Consider the following 17,684-nt stretch of genomic DNA (forward strand, 5'->3'; position numbering starts at 1 on the left):
CAGCAGCACGTCACATGACACACATCGAGTTCCACCCAAGCACCAATAGGAAGTGCCGCTCATAGAGCAGGACAACGAAGAAACCAAAATACTTTTTCAGGAGTGGTAAGGCTGGAAATAGGACAGGGACATGAAGTGTCACAGGGCGGGACATTGCACATCCAGACGCTGCTGGTTCAGGAGTTGTACCTAGAAAATAGCAGGGGTGTCTATTTTGACATCTGCCGTTCGACGACAGTGTGTTAAGGTCTCTAACGTGTTTTTCCCTTCTTCTTCCAGCTTGTCTTCTCTTCCTCTTCACTCCTATTCTGTCCTCTCTTCTTCATCATCCGAGCCTGTCCATCACCCATGTTCCCACCCCCTCCTTCTATCCAACTTTCCACTCTCTATCACTCTTCTGTCTTCTCCCCATGATCTCTCACTTTTGAAACCCACACACACACACATCCTTGACAAAGCCAGCTAATTACAGGCAAGTGTCCACTTCAGCCCTTCTTAAATACCGAGCTGATTAATGAGACGGAGGTGTAGGGCCAGGAAGTCTCACCCTCATTGGGTGGTGAAACATACCCCTGTCTCTCTCCATTTCTCTATTACTCACACATACACACCTTCCTTTTCTTTTTCACACTTGCAAACACAAATTGTCAGCCACGTGCAGCTTCATTACAGAAATATTGGCTGCGGTTTTTCATGGCTTACTTCATCCCACATATTTCACAGTCCTTCTAAACCTTTTCAGTATCTGAGGCAGCCTGTTGTCTTTTGCTATTATTTTGTACAGTAACTCCTGCAGAGGAGAGCTAGGCTGCAAGAGCCAGCCGTGGGGGCCCCAGGTGTAGCGAGGGCCTCCTCTGAAGTAATGTCGGTTCATTTTCTCAGAGGCGGCTCAGGCACGACTCACCGTCGGCTCGAAATGGCCTCCGACACATCTCTGTGTCTGATTTGTGTGTGTGTTTGACCCTGAGGACCGGCGTGAATGCTGCAGGAGCAAGGAGATAGAGTGCATCTGCTGCTGCTTAATGCTGACACGCATGCAGAGCAGCGAACACACGTACACACACTCGCACACACACACAAAATCACAATCTAGACTGGGTCAGCCAGGTTCAAAGCATTTGTATTCATGGGAGGTTTTGCATTGGCTCCACCACCTACAGTGTTCCATCTAACTGTGGGACGTGGCTTTCTACTTTCACACTCAAAAGACCTTGGACTGTGTTGGAGTCTGTTTATGGCTGTATTTTTGGCAGTATGGTGCAACCTGAGTGAATACACCTGACTGGATGTATTTGTGCAAGTACTCAAGGGTGCAGTATTTTGACGTTCTAATTGACCTGTGTGACACAGCAGCTCTAAGCATACAGGTGCTAATGCTGTGCACGTGCCACTTCCGATTCAGACAACCACCTCTTTTGCTTCAGCGCAACATGTACAAGCACATTCATGTTCACATACATACATAACCAGACATCTTCAATATGTTGGCAGGGATAACCAGAATCTATATCATACCCCTCAGATCAAAAGATTGTCGACCAACAACTTTATTTACTTTAAATAATGTAATTTTAAAAAATGTATCAGGACTTCACCCCTTCATTGAACTGAAACCTTCAAATATTCAAATGAACAGTGTTACAGGCAAAATGTATTTTCCGATATTTTTAGATCTCATCACAGCTTTTGACAATGTTAAAACTATTTTGTTGTTAAACTGCTTAGGGCCTTTGGGCCCTACCCTGTCCCCCGTAAGTTACTTTAAAACAGTTCATTTAATGAAGTAAACCTGTTGCTTTTAGTGTCATGTTTTACCAGTGGAAAAGAGGCTTAAGGGCAGGCTGTGGCTGAGGGGTAGAGTGGTCCTCCTCCAACCTGAAGGTCTGCAGTTCGATCCCCAGTCTGACCCATCTGCATGCCGAAGTGTCCTTGGGCAAAATGCTGAACCCTGAATGGCCTCCCATAGAACAAAAAAGTGCTGCGAATAGATGCACTGTATGAATTTTTGTGTGAATGGGTGAACGTAGACTTGTACTGTAAAGCGCTTTGAGTGGTCATCAAGACTAGAAAAAGCTCTATATAAATACGAAACGTTTAAACATTTAAGAAGCTGCACATTGTCACTGATTGGTCGACTTATTTGAAACACCTCTCTGATGATATTGGCACTGTCCAAATCTGACCATGCTCACAACTGAACTTAAATGAAATAGATTATTTAGCTGCCTGTGATTTCATGTTTGCTCCTGCTTTGGCTTTGGTCTGCATTTGGCTGCCACTGAATATAAATTTGCTTGCCTTGAGTTTTACCACAGTCATTGCCAATGCACCATCAGCCTTGCTAGTGGTGAAAGGTATCTGAGTTACAACAGTAACACAGTGTGAGGGGGTTATCGTTGCAGATTTGTATAATTCCAGTCATCCGTTCTCTATCGTGGTCCCTCACTTCGGCTTCCTTTTCTTTTTACTGTTCCCATCTGAGCAGCTGGACACTTCTTCTGATTTTCTAAATGATGAATTTATAGAACTAAAGACACCTCCGCATCATTTCAGGAAGATATTTGACATTTTAAAACTTAAATGACACATGGAAATCCCAATTATGTAATTATGTGGGATCATTGTGCAGCATCACTTCACACATCAAACACAGACACAAATCAGAGTACACAAAGTTGCTCAGAAAGCTTGCTTGGCCTTGTGTTCAGTGTGAAAATCCAATTTGGCTCAGACTAGGAGGAAAGTCGGCCACAGATCTCTTCTCTCTTGTTCCCTTGAGAAGTTAGAAATCTATCAAACAACCAGGGCCGGTCTTTCCTACAGGCGACATAGGCGGTTGCCTAGGGCGCCACTCAGAGGGGGGCGCCAAAAACTGCGCCGAGCAAAAAATAAGATAAAATAAAATAAAACAAATTTTGCTAGGCAGAGTTTTTTGCGCCCCCTTCTATATGTGGTATAGCCAAAAATATTGTATTTAATTACTCTGACAGTAATTTAAGTAGTTTCATTAGAGAAATCAGTAAATGACAGCAGCACTCAGGTGGAACGTTTGGCACGGGAGCAGTTGCACCCCGTACTGTCAGATGCAGTCTGGATGAGGAAGTGAATGCTCCGTGTCGTTCCTGCTGCTGCTTCCATCCTGTATTCTACAGGTTAGTAGTTGGTGAGAGTCACCTACGTTAGCTCCTAAAGCCTCGCTTGATCACCACGGGTGTCATTGAGACGTGTTGACTGGTAGAACTTAGAAACTCCGCTGGGCAGTGAGGAGAGATACTCGCGCACTAGGTGGGCGGGGCTACATTCGCCTGTATAGGTGTTTATTTTACCTGCTCGTCGTCTTGCAGGCGGGTCGCGATAGTATATTGTTTACTTTACAGTGTGTAGTTCAGCTCCGACACACACAGACTCTGTAATTCATGTATTGTTATTGTGCCTTATAAAGACCAGTTATAAGCTAATGTTCAATAGGTCTATATTGTAAATGTTTATATTTCTTTATGAGTGATGATGTATATTAAGATGTTTGGAGGAAAGAGACACCATAATAATTGAATGTATGTTTTATACAGTTTAAAATGCAGTTACACTCAAAGAAATGCTTGTACTTGAAACTGTGTTTAATTTGAATAAGATGCAGTCTGGATGTGGAACTGAATGCTTCGTGTCGTTACTGCTGCTGCATTCATGCTGTATTCTACAGATATACTTTGTTGCTGTGGTATAAATTTTGGGACCCATAACATATATCTCCAACCAATACTTTCACATTAAAAAAATGAATCTAACATTGGGTAAAATGAGGCAAAAATTGAGGTACAAACCTCCTTGGTGTTGTCAGAACATGCTAGCACATTGAGGCTTATGGTTAGTGTGTGTGTGTCCAAGCAACTTCGACGAAGAAAGAAATAATTTTATAATAAGCTTTCGTGTGGGGGGGGGGGGGGGGGGGGGGCGCCAGGAGTGAAGCTTGCCTAGAGCGCCAAATGTGCTAGGGCCGGCCCTGCAAACAACACAACTTTTTTGATTCTTTATGAGAAGAAAAACTCAGTGTCAACTGGTGCTACAACTTTGTTCTCACCCACCAGTTGCAGGTACAGCATATAACTCTATTGATATGTTTTTATTTGAAAGCTGCTTTAAAGCAGGGTGGAGAGGTTTGCTGTTAGAGGCTTCTGTGACCCAAACTCATTTAAGAGCCTGGCAGCAGTGCTGAGATATATTCCCTTCTGAAGTTTTTGAAAGGGCCTTGTCCATCTAACCAATCAGATTAGATGGCAAGAATGTAAGGGCTGGGTTGAGCTTAAATGGTACATGGTAAATGGTTTTGTATTTATATAGTGTTACAGAGCAGGAAGGTGGAAGCATGGAAAGAGTGGGATGGTTTTATTTAGAGTCTTATGCACATTGTAGCCTTAACTCTGAACTGTAGCTCAGGGGAGCTTTTTAGATTCATTGTTTATGTTTGCTTTTGGTCACTTTGCTTTGTGGCATTGCTTTCCAACACAATTAGGTGTGTCCTTGGGTGTGATGTTAGCAAGGCTTTAATCTTAAAGCTAATTTCTTGAAGTGAACCATTTGTCATTAAAATTACTTTCTGACATGGACTAAACTCCGGGTTTAATCCTCTGAAATTACCTGGAGGGATTCTTTTGAAAACGCAAACGTCTGACATCTCTGGCCAGAGCCCAAGTAAAAACTCTGGATAATGTCAGAGTGAGCCTGAATGAGAATAAAGCAGGATATTCTGAGGATGATTCTTCAAGAGCAAGTAGGCATGTTGATAACGTCTTTTACACATGACGGACGCTAATCAGAAAAAAAATGTATAAACCAAGATTCAAAAGGTGTCTTGATTAAAAAAAGTTGCTTTAAATGAATATGAGATCAGTGAAAAGTTGATTTGAGAGGTTTGGTGATACAGACCAATGTCGGTGTCTATGTACTGTAAACAACAACATGTGATCTGCATGATACGCCAGCCCTCGCCTGAACTCTGTTTTGCTGGGAACATGTCTTCTGCATTCTCTCATCTGTGAAAGCCCAATTCTGGAGAAAGTCCGGAAAAAATTTGGGAAATTTTTCTGGAGTTCATGTTCGAAAGTAGCTTATTGTCTCGATCTTTTCATTAAGAATTAATGTGGCTGACAATGACAACAGTTTGGGGACTTGACTGGGTTAAAAATACAGAGAAACGGATTAGAAAAATATTTATTTGTAAAAATTAACAAGAGCAAAGAAACATTTTCCACATGTGATGGCTGCAGAAATCTGAAACCTTGTTGATTAGGGAGACGCGTGTTCAAAGTGGTGGGTGAGGAGAGAATAAAGAATCAATGGTTATGTAGAGGACATAGCAGGTTGACCTGCCCTGCCATGGCACAGCATGGCATGGCATGTCAGGCTCCAATGAGGCTTCACCCAGTCAGGGATCCATCCCGCCTGAGCTCAACACAATCAGGCCTTAACAGTGAAACCGACTTCAGGTTACCATGACAACACGGAGGCACTGCCTGCATGGGACAAAGGCTGGCAGGTCCCGTGTGTGTGTGTTTGTCTGGTGTGTGTGTGTGTGTGTGTGTGTGTGTGTGTGTGTGTGTGTGTGTGTGTGTGTGTGTGTGATTGAGAGTGAGAGTGAGAGTGAGTAGTGAATGAGTGATGTGAGGCAGAGCAGGAGCGGCCCTCCTGGGGCCCTCATTCGTTTGTCTCTCGCTGAGACCACAGGAGCCCTGATGCAGCAGGCAGAGATGGAGGAGGGGGAGGTGGTGGTTGGTGGGGTGAGGGCAGGGGGGGAGGATCAGGAGGGGGCAAAGGAAAGAGAGGCAAGTGATGTGGAAAGAGAGGATGATAAAAAGATGCAGAAAGAGGTGTAGAGCTGACGGAAAGAATAAGAAATGGAAAGAGTGGCAGAATAGATGGAACGGAAATTTGGGGCCCAGATGTTATTCTGTGCCCATTTGTTCCTTCACTCATCCATCATTCATGTGCGATGTCTCACACTGCAAAAACGCGGGATCTCGACAAAACGAACTCAAAACTAGACTCCATTACATTTTGGCAAACTAATTACACCTATTAGTATGGCACTCATATTTTAAAATTTGAATAACCTGTCCTCTACATTCTAAGTTCAAATGACATGAAAGGACCCTGCTATCAGAGACACGGAATGAAATGAAACAGTGAGCATTTAGACATGTCTGAACATGCACCGTTTTATTGCACCAAAAGTATACAAATTGAGAAACTGATTTCTGGGTTAATCCTACACACACTTGAAATCAACCATGGAAAGCTCCGAGCCTATATTGTGCAGAAACTTATTCGAGACTTTAATTATTTATTTTTCTCTGCTTGTATTTTACAGCTAAAAGGGGGTGGAGAAAGGATACCTTCTACAAGGCTAACTCCCATATCTCACCATGTGAAAATACGCTTCTTTCTGCACAAAATTTCATTGAAATTGTGTATCAAGTATTGTTTTTGCGTAACCCTGCTCACTAACTAACAAACAAACAAATTCAAATGAAAACATAACTTCCTTGGCAGAGGCATTTACCCTACAATTAAATGTTTAAGTGTTTTGAGCTTAATTTTACTGTTTTCCCACAGGTTGTGGATTGTTAATATCACACGTTCAGTGTAAACTTTGTCAAAGCAACATTTGTTCTTTTTTAATATAAGATTGTAACTTCTACTTTTCTTTCTTTTTTTTTCCAGGTGTTGATCACACAAATAAAGACCTGAAGAGAAACTTTGTAAGTAAACTTTAAATGTCTTCAGATTCAATTTTCGAAAAGTAACTCATCTTTACCCAAACATGCTATAGCTTGGCTGTGAAATATCATCATTCCAGTTATCTCAAGTGGATCACAGAGATGGGGCAATGCAATTTATAATTCAGTTGTCCTTTCACAAGATTGTATTCAGTCACCAGTGCCACTTGGCTCCAAAAACAAGTGGATTTTCACTGGAGAAAAATTTTGTATTGACCTTCTCTTTAACTGCCCAACTTCTCAATTACATTAAAAACCTGGAACAATACGTTTCATATAATTCTGAAGCTTTTTTATTCTGTTAGGCTGCTGCTCCACTGGCCTTCCATACAGCATATGTGGAGTGGCAGTCAGTTTGCTCCTGCCTTGTCATTTATAATCCTATCGGCGGCTTGAAGCACGCAGGCCAACTTGTACTTTGTCAGAGCAGATTGTCTGGCATGGATAAGCCTGGCTGGAGAGAGAGAGAGAGAGAGAGAGAGAGAGAGAGAGAGAGAGAGAGAGAGAGAGAGAGAGAGAGAGAGAGAGAGAGAGACACAGAGAGAGAGAGAGACATAATTGCTCTTGTTCAGTTTGGTGCCAAGACATCCTCCTGCTGTTATTCCTACACAACGAGAAACAAGTCATTCAAAGATGCTCTCTTTTATGATGCGCACACATAAACCACACGGGCACACGGAAGCAGGCTTCTCCTCAGTGACAGTGATTACCGTCAGTTACAAGAAATATGATGACAGACTACTGTAATTCAAGTGTCACGATCGATAGTTTTTCATTAGACTCTTGCTGTTTGCATCTGGTTTTGAGAGTTGCGTGGTCTTACATAGAGCTTCACTCATTTTCTATCTGGCTTTATAGGAGGCCCTCGCCAGTTTGGATGTGTGTGCCTCACACGGACCATCTCACGATCCCATGCCTGTCAGAGATGAGGAGAACAGGTAATTACTGTTGCCTGTCTTTCTGCTTCTTTCATTGGGAGAATTAATCAGTGGACCCATATATATTTAGCATGTCCAATAAACAAGTAAAAAGAGTAACAGGGTGAGGAATGGATAAGACAACCACAACCAGTTGGCCATCATTGAAAATGTTTTTAAAATTAGGTAATTTTTGGAAATATCAATAAATCATGACTCTACCCATTGTCTTGCTTCTCTAAATTTACTAAGATTAATATAGAAAGAAATAGTTTCACGTTGTTGTACAATGAGCAATGCTTTGTCATCATTATCATGGTGGGTGGTGAAGATGCATTTTTTAAATGTCCTTTTATTGGTTCTTGTTCTCTAATGAATGGGTTGGCTGGCAACACAAAAAAAACATTTTCTGCTAACCAGAGACATCATAAGACAGACAAACACCTTAAATAACCCTGAATAATGAAAATTACTAATGTTTGAGTCCTATGCCACAACAGGAAACAATTAGTTAATTTCACACAGTAACTAAAGGTGAGCCTACCAAGATATTAGTATAAGATACAATGTTGTGTTGTGGCAAAAACATAAACAAACAGGCAATCAGCAGTAGAATGGTGTTTTGGGTTTGAGTTTGGGCAGCAAGCTGCTGAGTTCCCTGTTCAAATTCCTGCTTAACCTCGTGCCTGCATGGATTTTCTATGGGTACTCCAACTTCCTTCCACAGTAAAAACACATGCAGATAAGGCTCGGTATAGGAAATTCTCGAAATGGTCCGTAGGTGTGAATTTGAGTGTGAATATTCTCTCCGTGTTGGCCCTGCCATTCGCTGGCTGCCTGTCCTGTCGCCCAATGTCACCTGATTGGCTCAAGCTCCCCCCAGGAACTTCTAAGGATAACCTGTGTAGTTAATGGATGGATAGATGTGCTTGAGTTTGTGTTCATTTTTTGTCATGTGTTAGTTCTTACCGGCTCTAAATTTGGGATGTAGTGTGTGTCTCATCTGTCTCAGTATGTGGCTAACCTCTTATTCCCTCTCTGTTTTAGTCACGGCACCCGGTGTGCAGGGGAGGTTGCCATGGAGGCCAACAACTCCTACTGCGGTGTGGGTATTGCCTTCAATGCCAGGATTGGAGGTGAGGCAAACAACACAGCTTAATAGAGACTGTGTGCGGCATGCTTTACAAAAAAATCTTTGTAGAGCCATCTAATCCCACAACTCTGTTCGAGCCTCACAGTCATTGATGGTTTTGTCTGTGGGGGAATAATACAGCAGAGGCTAAGTAGTCAAGAGTTGTAGTGGTAGGCGAGGAGAAATATTTCTTTACATTTAAATTTGTATTTCATTCATAAACACAAACAGATATTGTGTTTGTCTATGTATATATAGTAGCTGTACTATTCTTTGTCTGGCTATGACATACTACAGAGTGACCGGCTGCGATCAAGCTGCTCTGACCTTATTTGGAGTGATTGAACCATATACACAAGATTTCTGTTTTGAAATCAAATATTTTGATAGGATTCACTACAAGTGCCAGAAAGGACAGAATAGCGAGGATCACGTTGTGTTTGAGGAAGAGACTTCTCCACAGTTCTCGGATCTGAACTCATCAAAATCAATCATCAGCATGAACCACGGACATAGGAATACGAAACTCTGGGTTGAATTCTGACATATAAAATCTGCTCTGTGAACTTTCACCCTTGACCTCCCCTCATTTGTCAGTTGCCTATGGGAGCCTCTTGCAGAATTGACCAAAAGAAAAAAACATATTGTGAGGCAAGACCACAAATCTCTCTCTGCAGTTAGTCTTAATTTCACCTTGCTGAGTCTATTTTATCGTTACTCATAAACAGAGTCTGGCACACAGGAGATGAAAGGGCAAGACCCAAATGAAAGATGCATGTTGAACCACTGGCTGCAGTTGAGACCTGCTCTCGCTGTCTGACAATGAGTTCTTACCTCGGTGGCTGCCTTAGCTTTGACAATGTACTGAGCATTTTCAGTCTGTAGCAAGTTACCTCATTTGAAGGGTTGTTTTTGAATGTAAACATACATATGAGTAGAGAGAAGGCAAATGAAGTCCAGCGAAACAGCTCAATGTATTGCAAACATGTTTAAAAAGACAATTGGAAGAGAGTTGACATGTAACTCTGTAATTTACAACTCTCTGTTTCTTCGGGGATCAGTTAACTTAGAGTGATCTTTTAAGAAAGCCTCAATCAGTTTTTTTTATCAGAATTAGACAGAGTGCATATAATCATAGCATATAATGCATGATTAAAGTTAATAGGCTTACTAATGTTTTATTAGTGTTCTTTACTTATGGCTCACGATCCAGTTGACTCCACTCATTTAATGTGAGTAATGGTAAGTAGCTTTGTATTTATATAGCACTTTTCTAGTCTTGATGACCACTCAAAGCTCTTTACAGTACAGTTTTACATTCACCCATTCACACACACATTCATACAGTGCATCTATTCATACCACTTAGTTATTCTATGGGGGGCCATTCGGGGTTCAGCCTCTTTCCCAAGGACACTTGGGCATGCAGATGGGTCAGACTAGGGATCGAACGGCCGGCCTTCAGGTTGGAGGATGACCACTCTACCCCTCAGCCACAGCCGCCGCAAGCAACAATGTTGCAGAGACACAAGTTTAGTTGTGTTTAAAGACATTATACATGTTACGTGGCACACGCCAGTAGTACTAGATTTATTTTCTTTATGGATGGTACAGTTGCTCTTGTAAAGGATGCATTTTGGTATCATGTGTGTCATCACGGCTTTAGCCAAGCCGCAGGACCAGAGGTCCAACCCAGAACCTGTACGGGTTCGGATTCACATTTTAAGCAGTCAGTTAGATTCAGGTCTTTTTTTTTGCTCTTTTACCCCAGGTCCCAGCACTGTTTAAAAATCATGTGTAAAAAATGGACTAGCAAAGACCTGCATAGCCAAGTGATCTTTAATACTGCAACAACACTGCAAAGCTAAATGTAAACATCTCGTGTTGTCATCCATCACTTGACAATAAATAGATTTTTAATCCAAAATCTCAAGTGGATTAAGTTAACCATGCAGCTATTTCATTGAGAAAGAATAACAAAACCTGGAGCTATTGTACAACTTTCTTGGAGGATAGACTATATATGAGGTACAGGGGTTTAGGTTTTTGGGTTAGGGCACCAACTCCTGGACCCGTGAAGAACAGAATAGTTTTATGGTTTCTACAAATATAATCGGGCAATTCTCGCAAAATCAATCCCTCTACTGGAGTTTTGCCTTTGTGAATTTCTACTCTGAATATGTCCAGATTTTTTGGGACTGAGTAATCACAAATATCCTGTTTAACCAGACTGAAATGTTAATCTCACATTTCAAGTTGGAATACATAGATATGAATAATAATAATAATAATAATGATTTACTATTCTTTAATTATTTTAAGGTGGATAAACTTGTCAAATGTTAAGGTTTAACATCACTGAAGTGCTGCCCCTCTCTAGGCCATCATTTTAATCTACATAAGTTGTAGACTATACATTGTGAAGTAAACCATTGTTCCACCAACGTTTTTTTTGCATTCTGCATAGTGAGAAGTTATGTTGGCCGCCATTCATAACTTTGATAGAATAAGCCAGAATGATGCCCTCTAAGGCGCCAGAGGTGAATAGAAGAAAACACTTGCCTCAGCCCGCTCTCCCTGTAGTTACTCTTTCATCTTCTGATGTCACAATTCAACATTGCATCCTATGTAGGCCTATAGAGTATGTCTACATGAAAATAATTCCATGTGATTGATAAGTTTGCTTTTAGCCTATACATATAGTGTGTATGTCTTGTATCATGTTCTACTGTTTAAAATTATAGAGAGTGAGAGGGAGAAAAATAATGTTTGGTAGAGGGGCCCCCAATCAAATTTTGAATAGGGCCTCTAAAGTCTAGGGCCAGCTCTGCTTACAAAAAAACTGCTGAGATTAATTTCACATGTAAATGTTCACAACATTCCTTATTCAGTGACAAATGAAATAACAACGTCTTTGTGTCTGTGTCCTGTGCAGCACAACACACTTCTTAAACAGAATTGTTATGTGGAGTGTAGCTTCTTCCCTCACTCCTCCACAAGCCTCCTTCCGAACTCTGATCTATGTGACCTTTTTTTCCCGGTACGTCCAGGTATCCGCATTTTGGACTGCTCTGTCACTGATGACATGGAAGCCACAGCTCTGACCTTCAACATCCAATTCATTGACATCTACGTCTGCAGCTGGGGCCCGCGGGACGACGGGGCCACGCTGGATGGGCCGCACAGACTGACAGCGAAAGCCCTCCAGCTAGGAACTCACAAGGCACAGCTTTCATCTCTAAGTTCACACTGGTGTCTGTCTGACGCAAAGCAGATACCCACGCTGTTTGCAGAGCTGAGACTGAACAAACATTTAATTATGAAGCCAAATTTAGATGCAAATTCTTCATTTTTCTTTAAACCTTATAAACAAATATCTAAGCAAAGTGGCCCGTTATTAGGTTAGACATAAATCAGGAACTGTGCCCTGGGACTGAGTCTTTTTTTTTCGTGTTTTCAGTTTCCAATGAATAGGAACAAAGATGATTATTTCTCTCAATAGAAGCTTTTTTCTCTTTGTTTACAAAACATAAGATCCTAGAAGTCTTAATGATGCAGACAATCATGAGAAAAAAAAGTTAAGGCACTCTTTCTTTAGGTGAAATCAACAGGTTTACTTCATTAAATGAACTGTTTTAAAGTAACTTTTTTCCAAGTAGTTGGGTAGATGAACTACAACGTACACACACTTTGTTTCTTGAATCAATTAACAAGAAACGCCCGTCCCTTGGACAATATAGTCTTGTGGCACAGTACTTACTTTCTTTGTAAATGAATATAGTGCACAAGTTGTAGCAGCCGCATGACTTGTACATCATCCGTGACTTTGTTCACAGAAAATTACTTTAGACAATATTATAGCAACAACAACTTTGACAATGTAGGAAGATGAGCATTGGGCACATATCCACTGGAGGATTGGGGGTAACTGAGTCCTTATAAAAGGTTTCTTAATACTTGTTCACTTAAAAGCTTCAAACTTACCCTGGCTATATTCATATTAAAAATGCTTGTGAGTGAATATGGATTTTACAATATTTCATTAGCTGTAAGCTTTGAGCCTGGATACTGTGGTTTCTGAGTTCCTTTTAAATATTTGCTGGGCTCAGGGAAAGAAGATGTATTCATCCAAAAACTCCTGTCTGTGTCCAAACTTTAGTTAGTTCTACTTTGCAACACTTTTGAAATTGAATTAAGCTCCTTTGGGTGTTTTGAATTCCAAATTTCTTGCTTCTTACAACTGATGTGAATATTGAGCTGTCACCTAAGTTTTTACTTAGTTTTGGATTTGTTTGTTTCACTTGATGCTTGTGAGTTTGTGAATTGAGAAGATGCTCTATGGCACTTAAACTGTGTTGCAGCCGTATACTGTGAGAAATTGCAGATTTCGTTAAATAGCTGAAATGTTTTTTGTATCCTCAAACCACAAAGTTTGTTTTGGTCGCTTGCCCAGTAATTCTTTCTTCAAATGCTGGTTAATGTCATTTTGAACATCAAACAAAGGTTTGTCTTCACTTCTCACATAATGTGAATGCATTTTGTTGGATATTATGATAATATATGAGATGCTCTGCTTACTAGATGGAAAAAGTCTTGATGAAATCCACTTGTTCTTTCCCTTTGACGTCCCTCTTTTTGTGTTTTCAGGGCCGAGGTGGGAAGGGCAGCATCTTTGTGTGGGCGGCAGGTAATGGTGGTAAGCATCATGACCACTGCGGCGCAGACGGTTATGTTAACTCCATCTACAACATTGCCATCGGCGCTGTCACTCAAACAGGGAAGCCCGCCTACTTCGGTGAGCCCTGCCCCGGGGTGATGGCTGTCACTACGACAGGGGCCGGCGTGGGAGGACCACTAACTCTGGTTAGTGTGTGTAGATCTCAGAACACATCTAATAACAAGGTTTATCTTTATGAGTGCATATATATATTTGAGTGTGTGAGTCCTGGCAGCGACCTGTGTGATATTTATAAAGGGCTGCCAAATTACCTCACACACACACACACACACACACACACTCACACACTCTTGCAGAAGCAAATGAGTGTTAATTGGAGGTAAAGCATGGCTGTAGTGGTGGCGATAGTTGGAGGAAGAAGCCGAGGTGTTGATGGCGGAAGTAACAGTGAAAAGCCAGAAGCAGCAAACGTAGTGGCAGCTCCGCGGCTGGAGAAAGGCCAATCTTATCAGTGTGATATTACCTTTCTTTGCTGTAAGGTCTCTTCCACCTAACATCAGCAGGTGGTCACACAAGTTATTTTCTTTTAATTATCCTAAAAACTGGTGCTAATATAGTAGCTGCTTCATGTGTTAGAAGCCTCTGACTGGATTAACCCCTCAGAGGAAACCGTTTGAAGAAACCATAGCGTAGAACTGCTTTTTTACTCTGTATACTGATACGTCTACTTGTAACATATTTTGTTGGTGGTTTCCCCAGATCACTGTGACCACCGTTGGTGATGGCTGCGTCACACACTTTGTCGGAACATCCAGTGCTGCTCCGATGGCTGCAGGAATTCTGGCCCTTGTCTTAGAAGTAAAGTGAGTGTCCGAGTGACCATCCGCACCACACGCCACAGATACTACAGGATAGCAATAAATGTGATTTGTTGTTGATTGCTGTTGGGGCTTGAAATGTTGCTCAAGGGCACTTAGCCTTGTGGTGATGATTGTGCCAATAGCTGGAACTCAAACTGCACTGGAAGAATGGCTACAGCTATTCTCATTCATGGTGAACAGGCAGTTTCTTAGTCCCAATAACATAATTCTTCTTTGAATTTTCCTTTTTTTTTCTAACACTCTTGTTTATAACCAAATACCATAAAAAAATTACTATTTAAAATACTCTGTATACTTTTGTTTTAAGGCCAGAAAAGCTAATGTTGCCATCCTAACATTAAATTATGATTGTGAATATCATTAACTGTATATGTGGATGGATTTCAAACCTGCTCCCCAAATGTGAAGCCAAATCATTTTGATTGCCATTTGATAGCAGGTTGCAGTATAGCCGATAAATCCTGCCTCCTCCATGTTAGCAGATGGGACATAGACCAAACTAAAAAGTCAAAGTAGATAAATAAATCACATACATTTTTGTCAAAGATGGTTTCTGTCATTTTAGGTAGTTTTTTAGAGTGCTAGTTTGTCCTTTTATCCTTGTCAATTTTAGCTTAAATTCTGGATAGTGGGGACAAATAGTGATGCAGTCTACATTGAATAAGGTTACAGCTAACAGTCTAAAATAGTAGTCATACTAAAAATTTCAATATGAAAAAAAAAATGCCATCATTCATAATTTACCTGAAAGCAAGGCGGGGTCTTCAAAACAGCTAACAGCCAAAAAGTCAACGAGTCTGTGGAGATTCTCAGTCATCTCATTCCGAACAATACCTGGGACCCCCAGCAGTCAGTTTGAACTGAAGAAGTCTCTTGGATGAGAGGTAAACCATCTTCAAAAAACTCAACCAAGTCCAGTTGAGTTTTTATTCAGCACTTGAATCAATGTAAAATAATTTTATGTAAAAAATTACACAGTTATAGAATGAATAGAATGACATTTTCTCCAAATCGTCAAATAAGTTACGGAATGAGGGGGTTAACTGTATCTATGAGCATTTTCTTACCTTGTGTCTCCTCCCCATTTTCCCTTCTCTGTTTTTAACTCTTCCTTGGATGTAAATCATCTTCTCTCCTTACCCCTTCTTTCCCTCTCCAATCTGCAGATATATCACATTTACTCATTTTTTCCTTCCTCTCCCTCCTTTGTCTCGCTTGCCACTTCCTACCATTTCCCAAGCCCCCTTTTTTCTCCAGCCCTCTTAACTCGCCAGCTGTCGGTGTGGCCTCGGGCCTGGTGTTTTGTGGTGGTATCAGCGACGTCTACGCCTCCTTCATGTTATGGATGGTACTAGAGGCTGGCTTTACTGCTCCAGCTGTCGTGCCACGGCGTCTCAGTCTCAGTCGCTCGGCTGTAAAATGGAGCGCGGGTCCCCTGGGCAAGGCGACTCCCAGGACATTACTGTTAAAGGCTTTGTCGTGACCCGCTGCTACTGACTTAACTATATATCACCTCTCTCGCTCAGATCGGCAGCATTCTGGTCACGTCTTTATGGAGCTGGCATCTCTCTCTCTGTCTGTATATCTTTCTCGGTCTCTCTCTCTTTGTCTGTTTCACACACTTGTTCATTCTGTGTCTCACTCTTTTTCCCCACATTTCACACAAACACGAACACTCATATATTTTACCACAGAGCAAACCTAGAGGTTTTTTCGCTCTGATCCCCATTCATCAGAAACAATCTGCCTCATCTAGAGCATTCACCTGCACTAAAGCATTTGTTTAAACAGACATGAAGATACGTTTGATTCTTATTGTAGTAATTACATGCCAAGCATGTCTCCAGAATTACCCTTGAATTTGAATTCTAAAACAACATTCAAACTGGTATACAATAAAATCTAATTTAACCAATGGTTTTCAACCTGGGGTATGTGACATCCCAGAGTGTTCCAAGAATAGTTTGAGGAATCGTCAAATTTTGAAAATTATAATTCAACAACTAAAAATTTGTTTAGAATTTTTGTATGATGACAATGATGATGAACGCTGTGAACATTGCACTGCTAATCACATGACAACATGCCCACTATTAGCATTCTGAGATTACCTCTTAGACTTGAGACTCTGTCTTTACAATGAGAATCTCAGCAGGATTTAGTGATATGATGAAGAACAGCCTTAATGTAGGGATCATGGGGAAAGTGAGGTGAGAACATGTAACAAAGGTCTGTGGCTGGAATTGAATCAGGGATAATATGGTATGTGTCTTTCCCACTAGGCTACCAGGCTTCCCTTTTTCATCTCCGGTGTAATGAAACGGTTTTCTGCTGGCAGCGGGGGAAATTACAACATACAATGTTGATCAAAAATAGCAGAGGGCCTAAATGGGTGCACAGCAGGTGCATGTCCAGATTACCAGAATGGCCTCCAGTGTGTTACTGCCCTAACAGTGTCAGGGTGTCACTGTCTGTCTGTCTCTGACAATCTTGGCCTGTCTGTCTCCCTGTGTTTCCATCTGACTTCTTCCATCCGCCGTGACGGCTGTCCAACAAACCATCAAGGCAAATCAATTCCTCACTCATTCAGTTTGACAGTCTTTCTGTCTCAGAATGTTTGTTCACTTGATCCCAATGTCAACCCCTCTGTCACTTAATCTCTGTTTCTCTCATCCCCCAGCATGTCTGTCTATTATCTAGAAAGGAGCTAAACATTTGATTTTATTCTGCCGTATTCTCTCTGATTTTTACCTTTCTGTTAATTCTAAGACCGTTTGGTCTATCCGCGAAGATGGATTGTCTCCTCCATCACCCCAGACACTCTTTTAACCTGTTGGTCAGATGAGACATTTAATGATTTAGTGAGACATAAAATGTATTCACCTCAAGTGCTCAATGCTAACTGTGAATAAAAATGGGACACTTACATCATTCAACAACTCATCTTTGTAAATACAGGTTGTTAATGGACTTTACTGTATGGCCCCTCATTCTTAAACTATACAGAAGATAATGCACTTAACAGTGGTTAACTCTGCCAAGTAGGCTACTTTTCCATTGCTGCTGGTTTGTCTGTCTGCAGAATTATGCAAAACCTGAATCGAAAATTGTTGGAGTCTGGGTCAAAGAAGAACACATTAACATTTGGAGTGTGATAAGGGAGGCTTTTCCTTTTCTTTAACGTTGAGAGATACGATACATTTCTTACATTTTCATGAATTTCTGAAGAAACAGCGCATAGAGAAAAAATCGTAATACGAATAGGACTGAGGTATGCGCTCTACTGAGTTCCAATTTAATTTA

At 41.2% G+C, this 17,684-nt stretch overlaps 1 protein-coding gene across 1 annotated transcript in view; it reads left to right on the forward strand.

The window, feature by feature from the left end:
- Positions 1-17,684, forward strand: part of LOC133964332 (furin-like protease kpc-1) — a 160,555-nt gene that overhangs the window by 85,497 nt on the left and 57,374 nt on the right. Inside the window, exons 6-11 of the mRNA XM_062398353.1 lie at positions 6,718-6,755; positions 7,632-7,711; positions 8,738-8,826; positions 11,873-12,045; positions 13,470-13,685; positions 14,260-14,363. Coding sequence (XP_062254337.1) covers positions 6,718-6,755; positions 7,632-7,711; positions 8,738-8,826; positions 11,873-12,045; positions 13,470-13,685; positions 14,260-14,363 — 700 coding nt within the window. The remainder of the gene's footprint in view (positions 1-6,717; positions 6,756-7,631; positions 7,712-8,737; positions 8,827-11,872; positions 12,046-13,469; positions 13,686-14,259; positions 14,364-17,684) is intronic.

This window comes from Platichthys flesus, chromosome 11, assembly GCF_949316205.1.
Source record: "Platichthys flesus chromosome 11, fPlaFle2.1, whole genome shotgun sequence".
Lineage (NCBI taxonomy): Eukaryota > Metazoa > Chordata > Actinopteri > Pleuronectiformes > Pleuronectidae > Platichthys > Platichthys flesus.